General features: G+C 39.1%; 1 protein-coding gene across 1 annotated transcript in view; it reads left to right on the top strand.

Annotated features, from left to right (window-relative positions):
- The first annotated feature begins 2,685 nt into the window (after window positions 1–2,685).
- LOC144233707 (uncharacterized) overlaps window positions 2,686–17,363 on the top strand; it is a 19,372-nt gene continuing 4,694 nt past the window's right edge. Inside the window, exons 1-3 of the mRNA XM_077766714.1 lie at window positions 2,686–2,700; window positions 6,132–6,258; window positions 6,754–6,840. Of these exons, the coding sequence (XP_077622840.1) occupies window positions 2,686–2,700; window positions 6,132–6,258; window positions 6,754–6,840 (229 nt within the window). The remainder of the gene's footprint in view (window positions 2,701–6,131; window positions 6,259–6,753; window positions 6,841–17,363) is intronic.

Below are 17,363 nucleotides of genomic sequence, written 5' to 3'. Positions count from 1 at the left end.
CTGTTTTGAGTTATTTAAAAATTTCTTAATGTTTATTCACTTTTGAGAGACAGAGAGGGACAGAACACAAGCAGAGGAGAGGCAGAGAGAGAAGGGAGACACAGAATCTGAAGCAGGCTCTAGACTCTGAACTGTCAGCACAGAGCCCAACGCAGGGCTTAAACTAATGAACCATGAGATCATGAACTGAGCCAAAGCTGGACACTTAACCCACCAAGTCACCCAGGTGCTGCATATTTTTAATTATTTTAGGACCTCATCCTGCTCTCTAGAGTGGCTGCACCACTTTGCATTCCCACCAGCAGTGAAACAGGGTTCTCTCTCTCTCTCTCTCTGCATCTTTGTCAACACCTGTTATTTCTTGTGTTGTTAATTTCACCCATTATGACAGGTGGGAGGTGGTAGCTAGTCATTGTTTTGATTTGTATTTCCCTGATGATGAGCGATGTTGAGCACCTTTTCATGTGTCTGTTAACCATCTTACTGTCTTCAAAAAGTGTCTATTCGTGTCTTCTGCCTATTTCTTAACTGAGTTGCTTGTTTTTTCAGTATTTAGTTTGAGAAGTTCTTTATAGATTTAGATGTTTTGTTAAAGTCTCAATTACTATCCCATCCCCTTCTTTCCAAATAATAGGGTTAGGTTTGTCCTTTTTTAGTAAAGCATATGCACTTTGAACTATAAGAGAGAAATTTGGAATCAAATTTCAGCAATAACCAGTCTGAGAAAGCCTCAGAATTGGTACTTAGTTTTAGGTTTTTGATTTTCAGGATGCCTTGAAATCTAATCCTTTTATGACAGCAGGTACCTTAAATATCTAAGCTGGCTTTGAGCAAACTGCAATTTTTCTTTGGGCACTTTATGTCTCTTTAAAGCCACAAGTTTTCACAGGTGTATGCTGGTGTCATGCAAAGAACCTTGAGAAGGGGGCAGAGAACAAAATCATGTACATATTGTTACAAAGGGGAGACTGCAGGAAACTCGCTATCATCCAATGTAGCCTTTAAGGTTGTCAAATATAGAATGGAACTTCTGTGTTACTCTGAGGATTACTGACAGTGTATTGCCATTCTTCCCCTGGAATGTTTTTAAAAAGCACTGCATGGGTCAATTTCTGAGAAGAAAATGTTTTTCAGTGGGAATGGATGTCACTAGTGCATAAGGGTTGGGAACAACAGAATACAAAAAGATAACAATGTTATTTGCTGCTGAGAGGTCATAATCAAACTTCCATCCTCAGCCTTTGGGTTTTCTCACAGGTACACTCCAGGTGTTACAGGGACTGGTATAGGGAATAAGGAGGCCCTGAGCCTCCTTATTGTAATACTCTATTATGTGGTTGATGCCCTGAAGAGTTTCTTTATTTATATGGCAATGATTAATTGTAGACAGAGTATAAAGGGATGTATTTGAAATTTGATGGGTGATGCACTGTGGCTTGTGCCAGTATTGGTTGAATATTTTTCTCACCGAGAGGACGGCAGCTGATCCGATAGGAATAAATGATCATTACCCCTACCGTCAGCTATAATGCCATGAGGGACAGAGCATAGAAAACATCTTGAAGCATCATTTATTTTCCCTTGTTTCCAAATACGGTTACTACTGTCAAATTCTAGATTTTTCTCCTTTTTGGGGAAAAAGAAATTCTGGTATGACATTTTTCAAAGAAGCCTCAGTCAAGTAAATGAATTTGGGGCAGATGAACTAAGGAGAAATGGGTGTGTAATGCTCAAAAGGCCTAGACAGAAAGGGACCCATTGTTATTTATGGAAGACCCATGTTCTTTGAACTGTTTTAGTTCTCTGAGGCAGGGGCTGTGTGGTAGCATTGGGTTGAGCACTAAGAGTGTAGCTCAAGTGTCAGTAAGGACAGAGACACTTTTATTCCCAGTGCAGAGAGTAGTTTCTCCAAGCCAATTGAGAAGGGGGATTGGGAAGACCTCTGTGGCTCCTTGGAGCCTGATCATTGGGACTGAGGAAGACATGGAAAAGGTTGGCTAAAGAGCTAATGGTTCCTAAAGCTCTTAAATTTGTAATACTGTTTTTCCCTGCAATGTCTAGAAATTCTGATCAGTGCAGAAAAAATGGATTTAAATCTGGATAACAACCATAGCCTTTCTTATTTTCTCAAATGCTTCCCAATATGATCCTGTGTGGAGCTTCCAAACCAATCCTTCCTGGTGCGCTCCTCCTCAGAGTCTATCAATTGGCGTGGGTGGGAACAACTGTGTTGTTTAAGTTCTCCAGGTGATTCTAAGTGAGGCCAGCGTTAAGGAGGAAGGCTTTCCATTAATTTATGACAGTTTGAGTGCAGGCTTTTGTTCAAGGAGAGGTACCTGGGTCTCTTCTGTAGGAGTTAGGGAGGGTCAGGTTCATGTAGCAAAGTATGCCTATGCTCAAGCAGAATTTGTGGGTGTCTTTGGAAGGAGAAGCTCCTGAAAGCACAGAAGGAAAACTCAGAGACTGGTCTGAAAGTAGGAGCTTCTAATTTCTGAAAGTATCCTGACACAAAAAAAACTAGGAAGTTGGGCCTTTCTGAATTTAATATCCTGTCTGCCGGTGAATAGTTTACTAGTGAAAAGCTTGTGTTGGTGCCTTTAAGGGCATTTCCTCCTAATGCAGCTGTGATTTCTCCACAAATACCTTCTGAGAAAGTAATCTCGAGGACGAGGTGAAAGAAAAGGAATGGCCAGCTCTCAGGTAAGCCTAGTGTCCCAGGTCAGAGGCTCTGTCATCTTTTTCTCCTAAAATTCCATGCATTTAAAAATTGCAAATGTTGGTTTCTGTAACTTCTGATGTTCCGCTTCATGTTTTCACTTAAGTATTTAAACCTTCTCAGAAATGGTACTCAAGGTTAAATCTTTAGAACACTTCTCTCTTATAACCCAGAGTCTTCTCTCCCTTCTCTCCAACCTGGCTTCCAGCAGAGCATCAACAATTGTCACTTTGAATCAAAGCCCAGCGAGTTTTGAAAATATTTCCTTATGACAGATCCGCAGTGGAACGCACGGAGTCCAGATTCCTATTGCTGATGGGGTCTGGTCCTGGGATTTCAGTCAAGGAGAACACTTTCCCCTTAGGTTCCCCCTTCAGTACCTTTCTGTAGACCAGGATTAAGAAAACACAACACAAGGCCTCTAATATCTTATGAGTCCTCTTTAGCATTTGGAAGTCCTGACATAGACCTGTCTTCTGTCTTTACCTCCCCCGACTGCAAACTATATACGCGATCACTCTTCACAACCCCAGCGTGCCTCTTGTTGACCACAGGTCCTCTCCTTGTGCTATAATAAAACCACTTTAAAAAAGTTTTTTTTAACGTTTTTATTTTTTTTACAAATAGTTTATTGCCANGCTTAACCAACTTAGACCCATGCGCCCCAGAAACCACCTTTTTGCACCAAAAAATAAATGCAAAAAGACACAGGATGGATATGAGGCCCAGAATAACTTGGAAGGTTCTCAAAAAAAGGAGGGCAGTCTTGCTCTTTAAAATGTGAAAACTACATGGCAATGAGAAACAANAAGGGGAAAAATAGTGGGGGAGAGGGAGGGAGGCAAACCATGAGAGACTCCTGAATGCTGAGAACAAACTGAGGGCTGATGGGGGTTGGGAGGAGGGGAAGGGGGGTTATGGGCATGGAGGGGGACACTTGTGGGGATGAGCATTGGGTGTTATATGGAAACCAACTTGACAATAAACTATTAAAAATAATAAAAATATAAAAATGTGAAAGTGATACTCTATTTAATATACTAGATATTACAGGACATGGAAACAAGCATCTAAATGTGATGTTACTCCCATTCAGTGGGGGCTACCAAATATGGGTCGATGATCCTGTGAAAGCTGAGGGCATGAGCAGTGAAAACAATTCACCTGTGGCAGAATAAAGTGATAGATTTATGACTATACTTCAGGCGAATAACAGGACAGCAGAGGAGAGGCTGTCTGCCATGAGGCAGTGAGTTGGGGCTGTTTTTAAAGGGGAAGATGAAGATGTATGGTGACTTAGGAATTTGCCCTTATTTGGTCATTCTGCCTGGTTGTAAGTAGCCCTTTGTTAGGGCCTATAGATATTTTGAGGCAGATCACTTGCTGGGCTCCTCTGTATTCAGCCAGGTGGGCCCAAAGGACCTCTACATTCCATTGCTCAAGCCTGTTTGCCTTAAAGCAGCCTCTACTTAAAGTATATGTAATTGAATTTTGAATAAATCCACTGTATTCTCATAATTAGATTGATAATCTGATTTACTGTTTGGGGGTCAGGAGAACACAACAGTGATTATATGTCCTTTGGTGTGTCTTAGGCACTTAGATAGCAATTTGTTTCATGACAGCTGGTGTTCATTTCTTTTATTGACTTGGTGCTCTCTGCCAGATTTCTGCTCTATAACGTTCATATTTTCCCTCCTATTATTATCAAGGATCTTACATTTCCCGAACGATGTGCAGAAACCTGGAAACTTCTTTCTTCCGAGTTTCTCTTTGCTTGTAATTTCTGATGAGAATGAAGGCAGAAGAAATTTCATTACAACTTGCAGCCCATTGATAAAGGAATTCCATACCCTGCCTGTCTCGAGTATCTAATAAAAAATAAACATTAAGTCACGAAAGCAGCTATGAGTTCCTAGAGGAAGGGCATATTCTGCATGTCTCAGGTTTCTATCAGTGGGCTGCAAAGTGTAAGAAAATTTTATCTAAGCTACATGTCTCTTGACTTTATAATCCTCATCATTTCCCCCCTTGAATGACTTTGACCCTTAAATCTTTAAGGTTGTTAAAGATGGAAGGACTCATCTTCTGTACCTTCTTCATGCTGATAGGGGCATAAAGATGTCCCTACCTATGAGTCAAGGTAGTTCAGTTGAGAATTTACTAGGAGTTAGGAAAGGCTAAGGCAGCTGTCTTTAGAATTGATAACATATGGGACTTGCCTGGAGTAGAAAGAATCACCTGTCCCGTTGAAGTTATGGGAGTGAAAGCGTGTTATCACCAGATGCAGAGACAAGACAGAAAACAGCAAACATGATTAGAATAACAACAATAACAAAAAATGCCCACGTAAGTTTTTCCTTTACTCCATACTCAGGTCACAGAAATGCCCTTCTATTTACTTCTTTATATTTTCAGAAAATGAAAACAATCACATAATTGACATATTTGAGTGTCTTAAGTCCTCAAATATTAAAGAGTCATAGATAGAAAGTATAGAAGCTGGGGTTATCACACAAAGGAAACTTGATTTGTAGCCAATAAGGAGATCAGAGGGAATAATTTACAAGGTAGAGACTTAAAGACCAAGAGGGAAAGATTTCCTTTTATTTAGGATTCAGGTGGATAATTAGGAAGTGGTGTCTTGGCATGTTATATAGGACGAGGGATAAGATTGTAAACGTGCCTTAAGAAAACACTTCTGGGAGCCCCTGGGTGGCTCGTTCAGTTAAGTGTCTGACTGTTGATTTCAGCTCAGGTCATGATCTCACACGATTCATGAGTTCGAGTCCCACATCAGGCTCCATGCTGACAGCATAGAACCTGCTTTGGATTCTCAATCTCTCTCTCTCTCTCTCTGCCCCCCTCCTCTCTCTCTCTCAAAATAAATAAATAAACTAAAAAAAAAGAAAACACTTCAATACATACTTTGTATGTTAGGTGAGGTTTGTGCTCCTCCTTGGGTGGAGATTTTGATATTACAAGGAGGTCAAGGTAACTTTCTTACTCCATGGTTACTCCATAGTCCATCAGCTTGGGTGCAAGTGGAGGGTAAGTTCAAAATGGGNTACAAGGAGGTCAAGGTAACTTTCTTACTCCATGGTTACTCCATAGTCCATCAGCTTGGGTGCAAGTTCAAAATGGTCCTCCCCAAGCTCTTCGTTGTAGTCATTACATTTTGTTGGCTCCTGTTTCCAGCACAGGATGCTATGCCTATGGAGTATTTTGCCAGCAGCAGAAGATAAGGTATAAAAAAGAGGTTAAATAAAATGAGGGATTAAGATTGGTAGTCACAAGCAGGTAAGCCATGAAGGTCAGGTCGTAGGGTCTAGCTGGTGACATTAACTCTCTCTTTCATCATAGGTATCAATATGAATGCTGCCTTTGGCCACTGGATAACTGGTATTTGTTGCAGGGACAGCTGACATTCAGGGATGTGGCCATAGAATTCTCTCAGGAAGAATGGGGACGCCTGAACCACAGTCAGCGGGAACTGTACAGAGATGTGATGTTAGAGACCTATGGACACCTCCTCTTCTTGGGTGAGGACAATTCCTTCCAGAGCTCTCAAGCCGTGGTCGAGGTTGTGTTCCTTCCTTTGAAGACCATCTCTTACTATTGCTCATTGCATGACTGGGATTCAGATCCCTGCAGTAGGGATAGCATTAGGTGTTTGTAGATGTAGAGAAATATCTTCATGATGTTTCCTTAGCTTTAGCTTCTCCTTCCTTAAGATACCATCGTCATTTATGTGGATTAGTGGCAATTCTAAACAATGAATGACATCAAATGGTACCACCCACATCTTAGCCACCAATTTCTACTCCTTATTGCATTGGTAAGACTTGGAAGGAGAGATCATGATGTGAAAATTTGAAGCTCCTCCTGCATGTTGTAAAGGGGCTGTTCCTTGGGCAATTGCATTTGGGAAATCATTTTCTAAAATTCTTTCATGTCCTTGATTGTCTACTCAGCACAATCATGGATTGAAAATGAGAATCTGCAGTATTACTCATTTTTCTTTTGTTAATAAACAGGTCTCATTGTTGGGAAGCCAGACCTGGTCATCTTTTTGGAGCAAGAGAAAGACCTGTGGGATGTGAAGAGAAAGGACACCTTCCCAGGTAGGTGGGAAGGAAGCAGATGACAGAGGTGAGGTCCAAATGTGAATGAGGAAGATAGACCCTAAAATTTGGTCAGATTGCTCTCCGTGAATGGAAATTAGTTTGAGAAACCTAGTTTTCTCCCTCTCACAGAGGAATATCTGCTACCCAATACTATCATGTTCTTACATTCTCTAAAGATTCTCCTGCTCCAGTGAATGTCCATCACATCCTCAGTGGTCAGGTGACTCTCTTTGCTGTGTGAGGGCCTTCATAATCTGAGAGCTTCTCCATTGCTTTGAGGGTTCCAGAGGAAATCTCTGTATTTCTGAGGGATTCTATGCTAAGTCATTTTAGAATTTTATTTTGTGTCCTGTGAGAAGTGTTTCAGGGTAGGGGCGCCTGGGTGGCTTAGTCGGTTGAGCATCCGACTTTCGCTTAGGTCATGATCTCGCGTTCGTGGGTTCGAGCCCCGCGTCAGGCTCTGTGCTGACTGCCAGCTCAGAGCCTGGAGCCTGTTTCAGTCTGTGACTCCCTCTCTCTCTGACCCTCCCCTGCTCACGCTGTCTCTCTCTCTCTCTCCTAGAAATAAATAAAACATTAAAAAAAAAAAAAGAAGTGTTTCAGGGTAGTGGTGGGAATATTGGGGTTTGGTGCACAACTCCCAGGAACACTGGGGACAGAGATCACTTGATTTCTGGTTTATGCTTTCCAATGTTACAGAGGCTTTTATCTTAGTTGTATAAAATTGAGGCGCAGTAATTTCATCAGGTAACAGAGCACCTCCCTAATAAAAGAAAAATGAAAACTTTATTTCACATCAAAAGTTCATTTCTCTTTGCATTAACTAAAATTTGAAATTTCCACTCTATGTGTCCCATTCCTCAATAGTTAAGTCATATAAGGTATCTATGAGTATCCTAGCATTCTTAGATATCAGTGCCATAAGGGAGGTAGAACATTTAGAAGTTAGAACTCACAGCCTCCGATAAAGTCTCAATGGTTGTCTTAGTAATTGCATCATTTTCTAATTTTGCCTTGTATAATACGAAGTTCTATGACTTTTTCTACATGGGTTTTCACTTTCTAATTGTATAGGAGTTGTATCTGAGATTCATCTCTCATTGTTTTAGATCAAAAGTTCTATGTGACATGATTATGTGCTTTATTAGAAGTGAGGTAGAGGAATGCCTGGGCAGCTCAGTCATTTTAGCATTGGACTTTGGCTCAGTTCATGATCTCATGGTTCATGAGTTTGAGCCCTGCATTGGACTGTCCGCTGTCGGTGTGGANATCCTTATGGAATTTTATATATATACATATATAAAAGGATTGTTCATAAATGTAATTTTACTTCAGGAAGAATTCATCATGAGATTTTTTTTTGCTTTCCTCAGAATGTATCTGAATTTCATCCCAAATATTTATTTTTTTTATAAAGTGATTGTTAGTATATTTTGCAACTTTGATGGTGTTTGCTTATTTAGAAATGAAAGGTTTTGGTTTGTCAGCTTGGTACTAAAGAATGGATTATGCCCTTACACTCTGTGTAAGAGGAGGAATATATTAATAGAATTATACATTTTTAATGTCTTTTAAGTGTGTATTTGTAAAAGTTTTTATTAGAGTATTTTATGGTTGATTTTAATGAATATTTTTCCTATTTTGCTGTCAATGAAGACATGCCAATAATTCAAATGCTCCTTTTTCATGGGTGCACAGTCATAGTTGAAAGTTGTAGTTACATAGTAGGTTTCCTTTTAAAGGATTAATCTGTTTCTTTTATGTAGACTGTTTTCAGTTAAATGTTGTTTTATTCTGGTTTTGCATTCTATAATAATGTGATTTTTTTTTGTATGGGACTTTTCACAACTTAGTTGTAGTTTCCTTTTTAACTGTGTATTTTGTTATATGATGACAATGTTCATCTAGTACATTTTAGGACAATGTGAGTTTATGTCAAATATGAATCAACCATGGTCTTTACCAGTAAAATTATGTATGTATTTCTTTGTAAAAATATGACTCATAAACACTTTGGGACTCATCTTGTTTATTTCTTTCCTTGGTTAATGGTCAGTGAATGTTTTATGTCTAGGTGAGTTGTCATATGAATAGACAATTTTTTCATCATGTATTTATTGGTGACTTTATATTGTCCTTTCACAAAAGAATCACTTTTTTGAATTGAAAGTAATTTTTAAACATTCTACACCTCCAGGGTGCCTGGGTGACTCAATCAGCTAAGTTTCCTACTCTAGATTTCAGTTCAGGTCATGAACTCAGGGTCACGAAATTGAGCCCTGTGTCAGGATCCCGGCTGAGTATAGAACTTCCTAGGGATTATCTCTCCCTCACCCCCACCCCTGCTTGCTCACTCGCTTGTTCTCAATAAATCAATCAATCAACCAATCAATCAACAAATCTATACCTCTGTATCAAGTTTAGATATTTTATCCTTTATTGTGGTGTTATACCCATGACATTATTTGGTACCATTCTCATTCACTTGTGCGTCTTCTCTTCCTGTTTTTTTTTTTAATGTTTATTTTTGAGAATGAGTGAGAGCAAGAAAGAGAGTGAGCAGGGAAGAGGCAGAAAGAGAGGGAGACACAAAATCTGAGGCAGGCTCCAAGCTCTGAGCTGTCAGCACAGAGCCTGATGAGGGGCTTAAACTCAGCAACTGCAAGATCATGACCTGAGCCGATGTCAGACACTTAACTGACTGAGCAACCCAGGTGCCTGGCAATGTGTGTCTTCTGTAGTATTTTCATTGTGGTTTACACAGAGATTACTTAAAACATCTTAAAGATATAAAAACCCATTTTAAACTGATATTCTCAAACGCATACAAAATTATTCTACTTATCAGTTCCACTCCTGCACCCACATTAATTTACTGGTATCACAAATACTGTCTTTTATGTTTGTACCTTGTTACTTAGATTTAAGATTATATTCTTGGTGAAAAAATTGTAGCAGAAATTAAAGCGACTTATGCTACCTCATTACAAGACTACAGGTTTCTATACTTGTGTAAATTTTATATTTAGCAGTGAGTTTTATGTTCTCATGTGGTTTCAGTTACTGTTTAGAATCCAATTATTTCAACCAGAAGGACCTCCTTTAATATTTCTTGTACGTGAGGTCTACTTGTAAATGTAGAGGGGTTTTTACTTGGTAAAGTCTCTATTTCTACATTCATGGAAAACAGTTTTTGCCAGGTAGGGTATTCTTAGTGGATATGTTTTGAACTTTCAATATTTGAATACATTGGCCCGTGCATTTCTTCCCATAATGTCTACTGAAAACCCCATTACTAATCTTATAGAAGCTCTCTTGGATGAGATGAGTTGCTTTTGCCATGCTGGTTCAAATTTCTCTTCTCACCTGTGAGTTTTAATGGATTAATTATAAGGTGTCACTGTGTTCACATCTTGACATTTATCCTACTGAGAATTGACTGAGCTTGTTGCATTTGTCTATTCTTTCCACTTACAAGACTTTAATTATTCATGTCAATGCTCTGCTACCTCTCCCTCTCCCCTCCTCAGTGGTTCCCATAATGTACATATTAAATCACTTGTTGGTGTCCCACGAATCCCTAGACTGTCCTTTTCCACATTTTCCATTGGGATCTAATTTAACACAAGAGTACTTTAGGTTGTCTGACTTTTTCCTCTGGTTGATCAAGTCTGTTGTTGACCCTTTAGTGTATTTTTAAACTCAGTAATTGTATTCTTTATCTCCCAATTTCCTGTTCATTGTTTGTAGCCAATAAAGAGACCAGAGGGAATGACTTGCAAAGGAGATATTTAAAGACCAATGGACAAAGATTTCCTTTTATTTAGGATTCAGGTAGATACTTAGGAAGTGGTGTCTTGGCATCTTATATAGAATCAGGGATAAGATTGTAAAAGTACCTTAAGAAAACACTTCTAGGAGCAGCTGGGTGGCTCAGTCAGTTAAACATCTGACTCTTGATTTCAGCTCAGGGCATGATCTCATAATGCGTGAGTTAGGGCCCCACATTGGGCTCCAGGCTGACAGTGTAGTGCCTGCTTTGGATTGTCTCTACAGCTGTCTCTTTGTCTCTCTCTCTCTCTCTCTCTCTCTCTGTCTCTCTCTCTCTTTCTCCCTTTTCCCCCACTCTCTCTCTCAAAATAAATAAATAAATAAACTTAAAAAAAGAAAAAAGAAAAAAAGAACGAAAACTCTTCTATACATACTTTGTATGTTATGTGAGGTTTGTGCTCCTCCTTGGGTGGAGATTTGGATCCTTGATCCTTGAAGATACTGGGGTTTCCTATGCTCAGGGTCTCACAAACACACTCTATGTGGAGCATCTACCTGTAGGAGTGGAGGAGGGGGAGCGGCGCTGGCAAGTGATATTAAAGTGATCAAGAAGTTTGTGGTGTTTGCTGTGTCATGAACCATAAGATCCTTGGATGTTGATCTAGGAGTCTCCTGTCCTCAGCCAGGATTGGAAAATTGTTACAAACCAATATTACATTATGGAATATGTGGAATTATGGAATTTTTATAGTTCTCGAGATTCTCCATGAATTTTATCAAAACAAAGTAGATATTCATTTTCTCCTCTTGTTTGTGCATTTGTTTTGTTATTTATTTGTACATATATGTGATATACTATTATATTCTTTCTTTGATTTATGTCACATAGCATAATACTTTCTAGGTCTATCTATGTTGTTACAAATGGCAAGAAAGGACAACAAAAGTAGAAATACTTGGTTACTAGAGTGGAACAGGGAGGAAGAATGGGCAAAAAGGGTAAATGGGATAGGGAAGGACAGTATTCCAGTTAGGGAATTAATAAGTCATGGTGATAAGAGGTATGACCCAGGGAATACATTTGATAGTATTATAACAGTACTGTATGGTGAAAGATGGTAGCCCACTTCTGGTGAACATAATTAGCACTATAGAGTTGTCAAATCACCAAGTTGTACATCTAAACTGATATAACATTGTATATAAAGTATACTTTAAGAGAACAAAGAGAAAACAAATTAGATACCAATACACATACACAACACACATATACATATATATAGGTTAAACTCTTGTTAAGAAGTTGCTTGTAATGAAAGCTTAACCTACTCTCCAAATCATGCTCATCCTAGGTGTTCATAGTAAAATGCAGACTTAGGATAGCAAATTTATCTTTATCAAAATGGAAATGAAGGTAAATTGCTGGAGGAAATGTAGGACATGGGAGAGTGGGGAGTGTGCCCAGCTGAGTGGAAAAGTGAATAGGAGCATCTAGAGGAGTCTGGAGTCCTCACAGCCTGAGCAGCCTAGGAGATACATGAAGAATAATAATTTCTATGAGAGCTTCTTAAGTTGTTAGCCCTGCAGTGTGCTCTCTCTCATATCTCACCTCCTAAAGTGCCTGTACTAATAGGCACATGTCTTCTGAAGGCTTCTCTGCAGAAGTGGATTCTTTTGGAGAAACATGAAAGTGCAATTAAATATTCTGTCCATGCTCATTTTAGCCAGATTTTTGAAGAAATGTGATTTGATCCTGTAGCATGAAGCCATGGGAATTACTAAAAGGACAGGGAAAACTTGATATTTTGAAAGGCTATGGAAGCCTTGGCTCCAAACTAAGAAATGGACATTGCAATCAGAAGCTGTTGTACCTGAAGTACTTGTTAAAAGAGCCAGCTATTTCCAAGAATAGTTTTGTCATGATGACTAGATTAAGGAGAAATAAAAGTGGTTGACAAAGTACTCCATGCAAAGGTGGAGGCAGCTTGAGAGACAAGTGAAGATTGAGAAGGGCCTTGGGCTCACCTATTTTGTCCTCTTCCCCATGTTTAAGAATCCTTTGAAACTGCTCATTTTCTGTGATGCAGGCCTGGAATTTTGTCTGGAGCATAGGTTCTCAATCTTAGCCTAGAAGGGCAGTATCCTTCCGATTATAGAAGTATTTTTGTGGTTTTGTTTCATTTTGTAAATACACTTAGTGCCCTTGACTGAACTCAAGCTGGATATCATGGAGACTTGATTCAATCTTTTGGTTCCCACTTGAGGTGTGCCTCTTCTCTTTTTCTACCACCTCAAAAGGATCACATTTTAATCATTCTTTGGTTAAACTTGAGAGATAAGTGAGGTAAGGGAGCCATAGATTCAGCCCTGGCATTAGATAAACTCTGCCTGTCCCTCTTCTACCTTACTGGATGAACAATGCTTATATGAAGAGGTACCTTGCTATGGGCACTCTCATGATGGAAGAGAAGAACATCATCCTTGAAAGAAAAAAATTAGAAAGACATCAGTCAGCAGGAGCACTGGGGCTTCTGTCAACATGTTTTCATGTTTCTTTTCATCATTATTTACTTCCTTGCTGCTCTGGACATGTATTTCCCAGCAGTTATTATATGTCCTTTCAGGAATGGTGGGCACCTGACACCACTGTGAACCATTACAGGTCTCTGCACTTCGTTTGCTCTGTGCTCCCTGCAAGATCCCTGCACGATAGGTTAATAATTTTTCCCATGTAACATTAAATTCCTTGGGAGGACTTACTGAAAGATGGACATCAATCACCTCATTTAACCTGGAAATTCTCTTCTGTGTGTCGTGTTGTTTTTAGTCTCTTTAGAAAATAAGGCTCTCTCTTATGTTTGCTGAAGATACTAGTGTTGAAAGTGGACATTGTAAATCAGACAGGTCTTGCTGCTGAAAGTTTCCATCTGATTCTATACTCTTGTCACAGATGTACTGTTCCTTATCAGTTCTCTGTTGCTCTAGGGAAAAAATGCATCATAGAGACTCAACGGTCTTAAATATATAAAATAAATTCAGCAGAAAAGATCCATGAGACAAAAACTATGAAAACACTAGGGGATTCGCAAACAATAGCTACGTCGGTTGTATCAATGTGAGTGTTGTCTCTGTGGTGTGTTTGGATGACACAAAAATCTTCCACCATAAATAGATCTATACGTTTTAAGTCCCTGAAAACATTTCTTGGTTTCAATGACCAAAACAGTTCAATTCTATCCCATTTGTTTTTTATTCAATTTGTATGTTTCATGTTTTATGTTGTATCCTATTCCCCTTTGTGGTGATGAGTTCTGTGGTTCAGTTATGTTTGTATTATGTTTTTCACTTTGAGAACTGCTCTGAACCTTCTTTTAGGGTTTCCTCTGTATAGCGGTCTGTGTGTTCCACTAGACGAATTCAAAGTCAGACAATCTGGGCTAAAACTTGAGCTACACTATTACTACAGTTTTTCCAAGATATTCTTGTGAAAGATGAAACTCAGTTCTAATGTTCTCATCGGTCACTGTGATTCATGGGGGAATTTATGAAAAAGTGTTTAATGGTTTGTAGCGTGTAGTAAATGTTCAAGAACAATGTTCTTACTGTTCTTGAGGTACAGGTTGTAATTTCCACGATTGTCTTTAACTTCAAAGTCCTCATGATTTATTGTTTTTTCTTATCTTTCCTTTGCTTTGTTTGTTTTGTTTTAGAATTTAAAAGCATGTCTTTGAACTGAATATGCTAGCAAAACTTGCAACTTGAGAGAAATATGGAAACTCAGACCTCAGCCTGAAATCAGAATCTGAATTTAATAAGACTTCAGTTCATTGTCATACACGTTAACACTGGAGAAGTACACATCTAGCTCAGCATCACTTGTCCATTATTCTATGCCTGTCTCTGTGTCTGTAGGATGTGATCTTGATAACTATATTTTGTAGTATGCTTTAAATTAGGAAGCGTTTGCCACCAAGGTGCCCTTCATTTCTGGAATTATTCTGGGTGTATGTTACCCTGTAGCTTCCATATGAATGTTTGGATGGATTTTGATATATCTATCAAAAATGACATTGGGATTTTGATAGAGATTGTGTAAAATAAGTAGAGCATTTTGAGCACTATTGACATCTCAAATAGTAAGTATTCCAGTCCAAGAATACAGATATGTTTCCAATTTGTTTCTTCTTTCAATTCCTGCACAATATTTTATAGTGTTAAAGTAGGTTTTACTTCAATTATTATGTTAAATTGTAAGGGGTTTTTTTGTGTAGAAACACAACTAATTTCTCTGTGCTGTGTTTGTATTCTCTAAATTTGTAAACTGTGGGTAAGTTTTATATAGGGAATCTTCAGAGGGGAGAACAATGGCAGTGGAGTAGCAGGACCCTGGGCTCCTCACTTCTCATGAACAGACTGGATAATTGACAAATCATTCTAAAAATCCCAGAAATGGGCCTAAACCCTGACAAAACAAACTCCCCAACTTATGAGAAAGAAGAGTCCACACACACTGAAGAGGCAGAAAGTTTAAAGGCATGGTTTAGGGAGAAGGATTGCAGTGCTGCAGAGGGCAGAGAGCCATGGTCAAGGAGAAGGTCACGTGAGAGAGGAGGACACACAGGAATGCGTAAGGAGAATGTTTCCCCAAAACCATTGGCTTGGAACATGACAAGGACTGAATATTGTGAGCTCTGGCAGCTAGCCTGTCTTAAAGCCTGGAGTTCTAAAGATCATCAGGCTTGGCTGGGATACAGGCAAGAATGTACTGTGCTGCTTCTGGAAAGAAGTCAGGCAAACAATCTGGGGTCATCTGAAGAATGATTAGAACACACGGGTTGGGGGATTATTCGCTACACTAGAGGCACATCCCTGACAGGCAACATTCACTGAGATGCTTGTTGAGGAACTAAGACCTAGCCTGAGCTCTTTCTTTCCCCTGCTCCTCAGCATAAACACAGAGCCACCTGAGGGAAGATAGCTCCGTAGGGACACTGGATGTCTGCCTTGCCTACTCCAAGTCCCCAGCTCCCTATGTAGGACTGGGAACTGCCGTTCTCTGTCAAGCTTTCCTCAGTCCAAGCAAGATTGGCCCCTGCTCCAACAGATTTGCACAAGCTTTTGCCCCTACTGCATTTCCTGACCAGACAGTTCTTCAGGGCCTCAGTTGTGATGGAGTTGATGTCAGGTCTCAATTCACAAGCTGATCACAGTTTTCCTAGCTATGACTTCCCACGTTCAGGCCAGGAAGCCTACACTGTCCATAACAGTCAAGGAGAGCATCTGTAGGCCACTGGTCTAAGTGATCTAGCAGGAGACATAACTGTCTTTTCTAACATATAGAGGAAGGCAGACCTTAGATAAGATGCCAAGATGGAAGAATTTCTCCTAGAGAAACAACAAGATACGGTCATGAAGAGAGATTTAAGTGAAACCGTTATAAGTAACATGCTTGATGGAGAATTTAAGGCAACACTCATAAGGATATTCTGTGGGTTGAGGAAAAAATAGTGAGAACCTTGCCAGAGAGCTAAAACACTTAAAAAAAGAATCAAATAGGAATGAACAATGCAATGAATGAGATTGAGGGATACCTGGGTGGGTCAGTTGATGAAGCATCCAATTCTTGATTTTGGCTTTGGTCATGATGTCATGGTTTGGGAGATCCCACCCCAACTTGGTCTCTGCAGTGACTGCATGGAGCCTGATAGGTATTTTCTCTCCCTCTCTCTCTCTGCCTTTTTTCTGCTTTCACTCTTTGTATCTCTCTCAAAAAATAAAGGTTTTTTTTTTTTTAAGTAAAAAAGAAAAGATTGGAAACAGGCTAGCAGTGAACAGCAGGTTGGAAGTAACAGAGGAATGACTTTGTCACCTAGAAGAAAAAGAAATAAAAATAATGAACCTGTGTAAAAGACAGGAGAAGAATCATGCAATACTATTGACTTGGGGAACTCAGAGACTCCATCAAATGTAATAGTATTTATATTATGAGAGTATTAGAAGAAAAAGAGAAAAGAGGGCAGAACATTTATTTCAACAAATAATAGCAAGCCCAAATGTCCATCGATGGATGAATGGATAAAGAAGAAGTGTTATATATATACAATGGAGTATTACTTGGCAATCAAAAAGAATGTAATCTTGCCATTTGCAACTACGTGGATGGAACTAGAGGGTATTATGCTAAGTGAAGTTACTCAGAGAAAGACAAATATCATATGACTTCATTCATATGAAGACTTTAAGATACAAAACAGATGAACATAAGGGAAGGGAAGCAAAAATAATATAAAAACAGGGAGGGGGACAGAACATAAGAGACTCTTAAATATGGAGAACAAACAAAGTGTTACTGGAGGGGGTTCTGGGATGGGGGATTAGCTTAATGGTAAGGGACATTAAGGAATCTACTCCTGAAATCATTGGTGCACTGTATGTTAACTAACTTGGATGTATTTTTTTAAAATAAATTAAATAAATAAAAATGAAAAATAAAAAGCAGAAACCTTCCATAATCCTGGAAGGAAACAGGCATCCATATCCAGAACTATCAAAAATGGATTAAACAAACAAACAAACAAAAGCTATATGCTGCCCCTAAGAGACTCATTAGACATAAAAACACCTGCAGATTGATAATGAGGAAATGAAGAAACTCATACCATGCAACTGGATGTCAATAGAATGTCAGAATGGCAATATTTCTATCAGGCAAACCAGGCTTTTTAGTTTTTTTTTTTTTTTTTAATTTT

Source organism: Crocuta crocuta, unplaced genomic scaffold (genome assembly GCF_008692635.1).
Source record: "Crocuta crocuta isolate KB4526 unplaced genomic scaffold, BGI_CrCroc_1.0 scaffold434, whole genome shotgun sequence".
NCBI lineage: Eukaryota > Metazoa > Chordata > Mammalia > Carnivora > Hyaenidae > Crocuta > Crocuta crocuta.
This window is presented reverse-complemented; position numbering and strand designations above follow the sequence as displayed.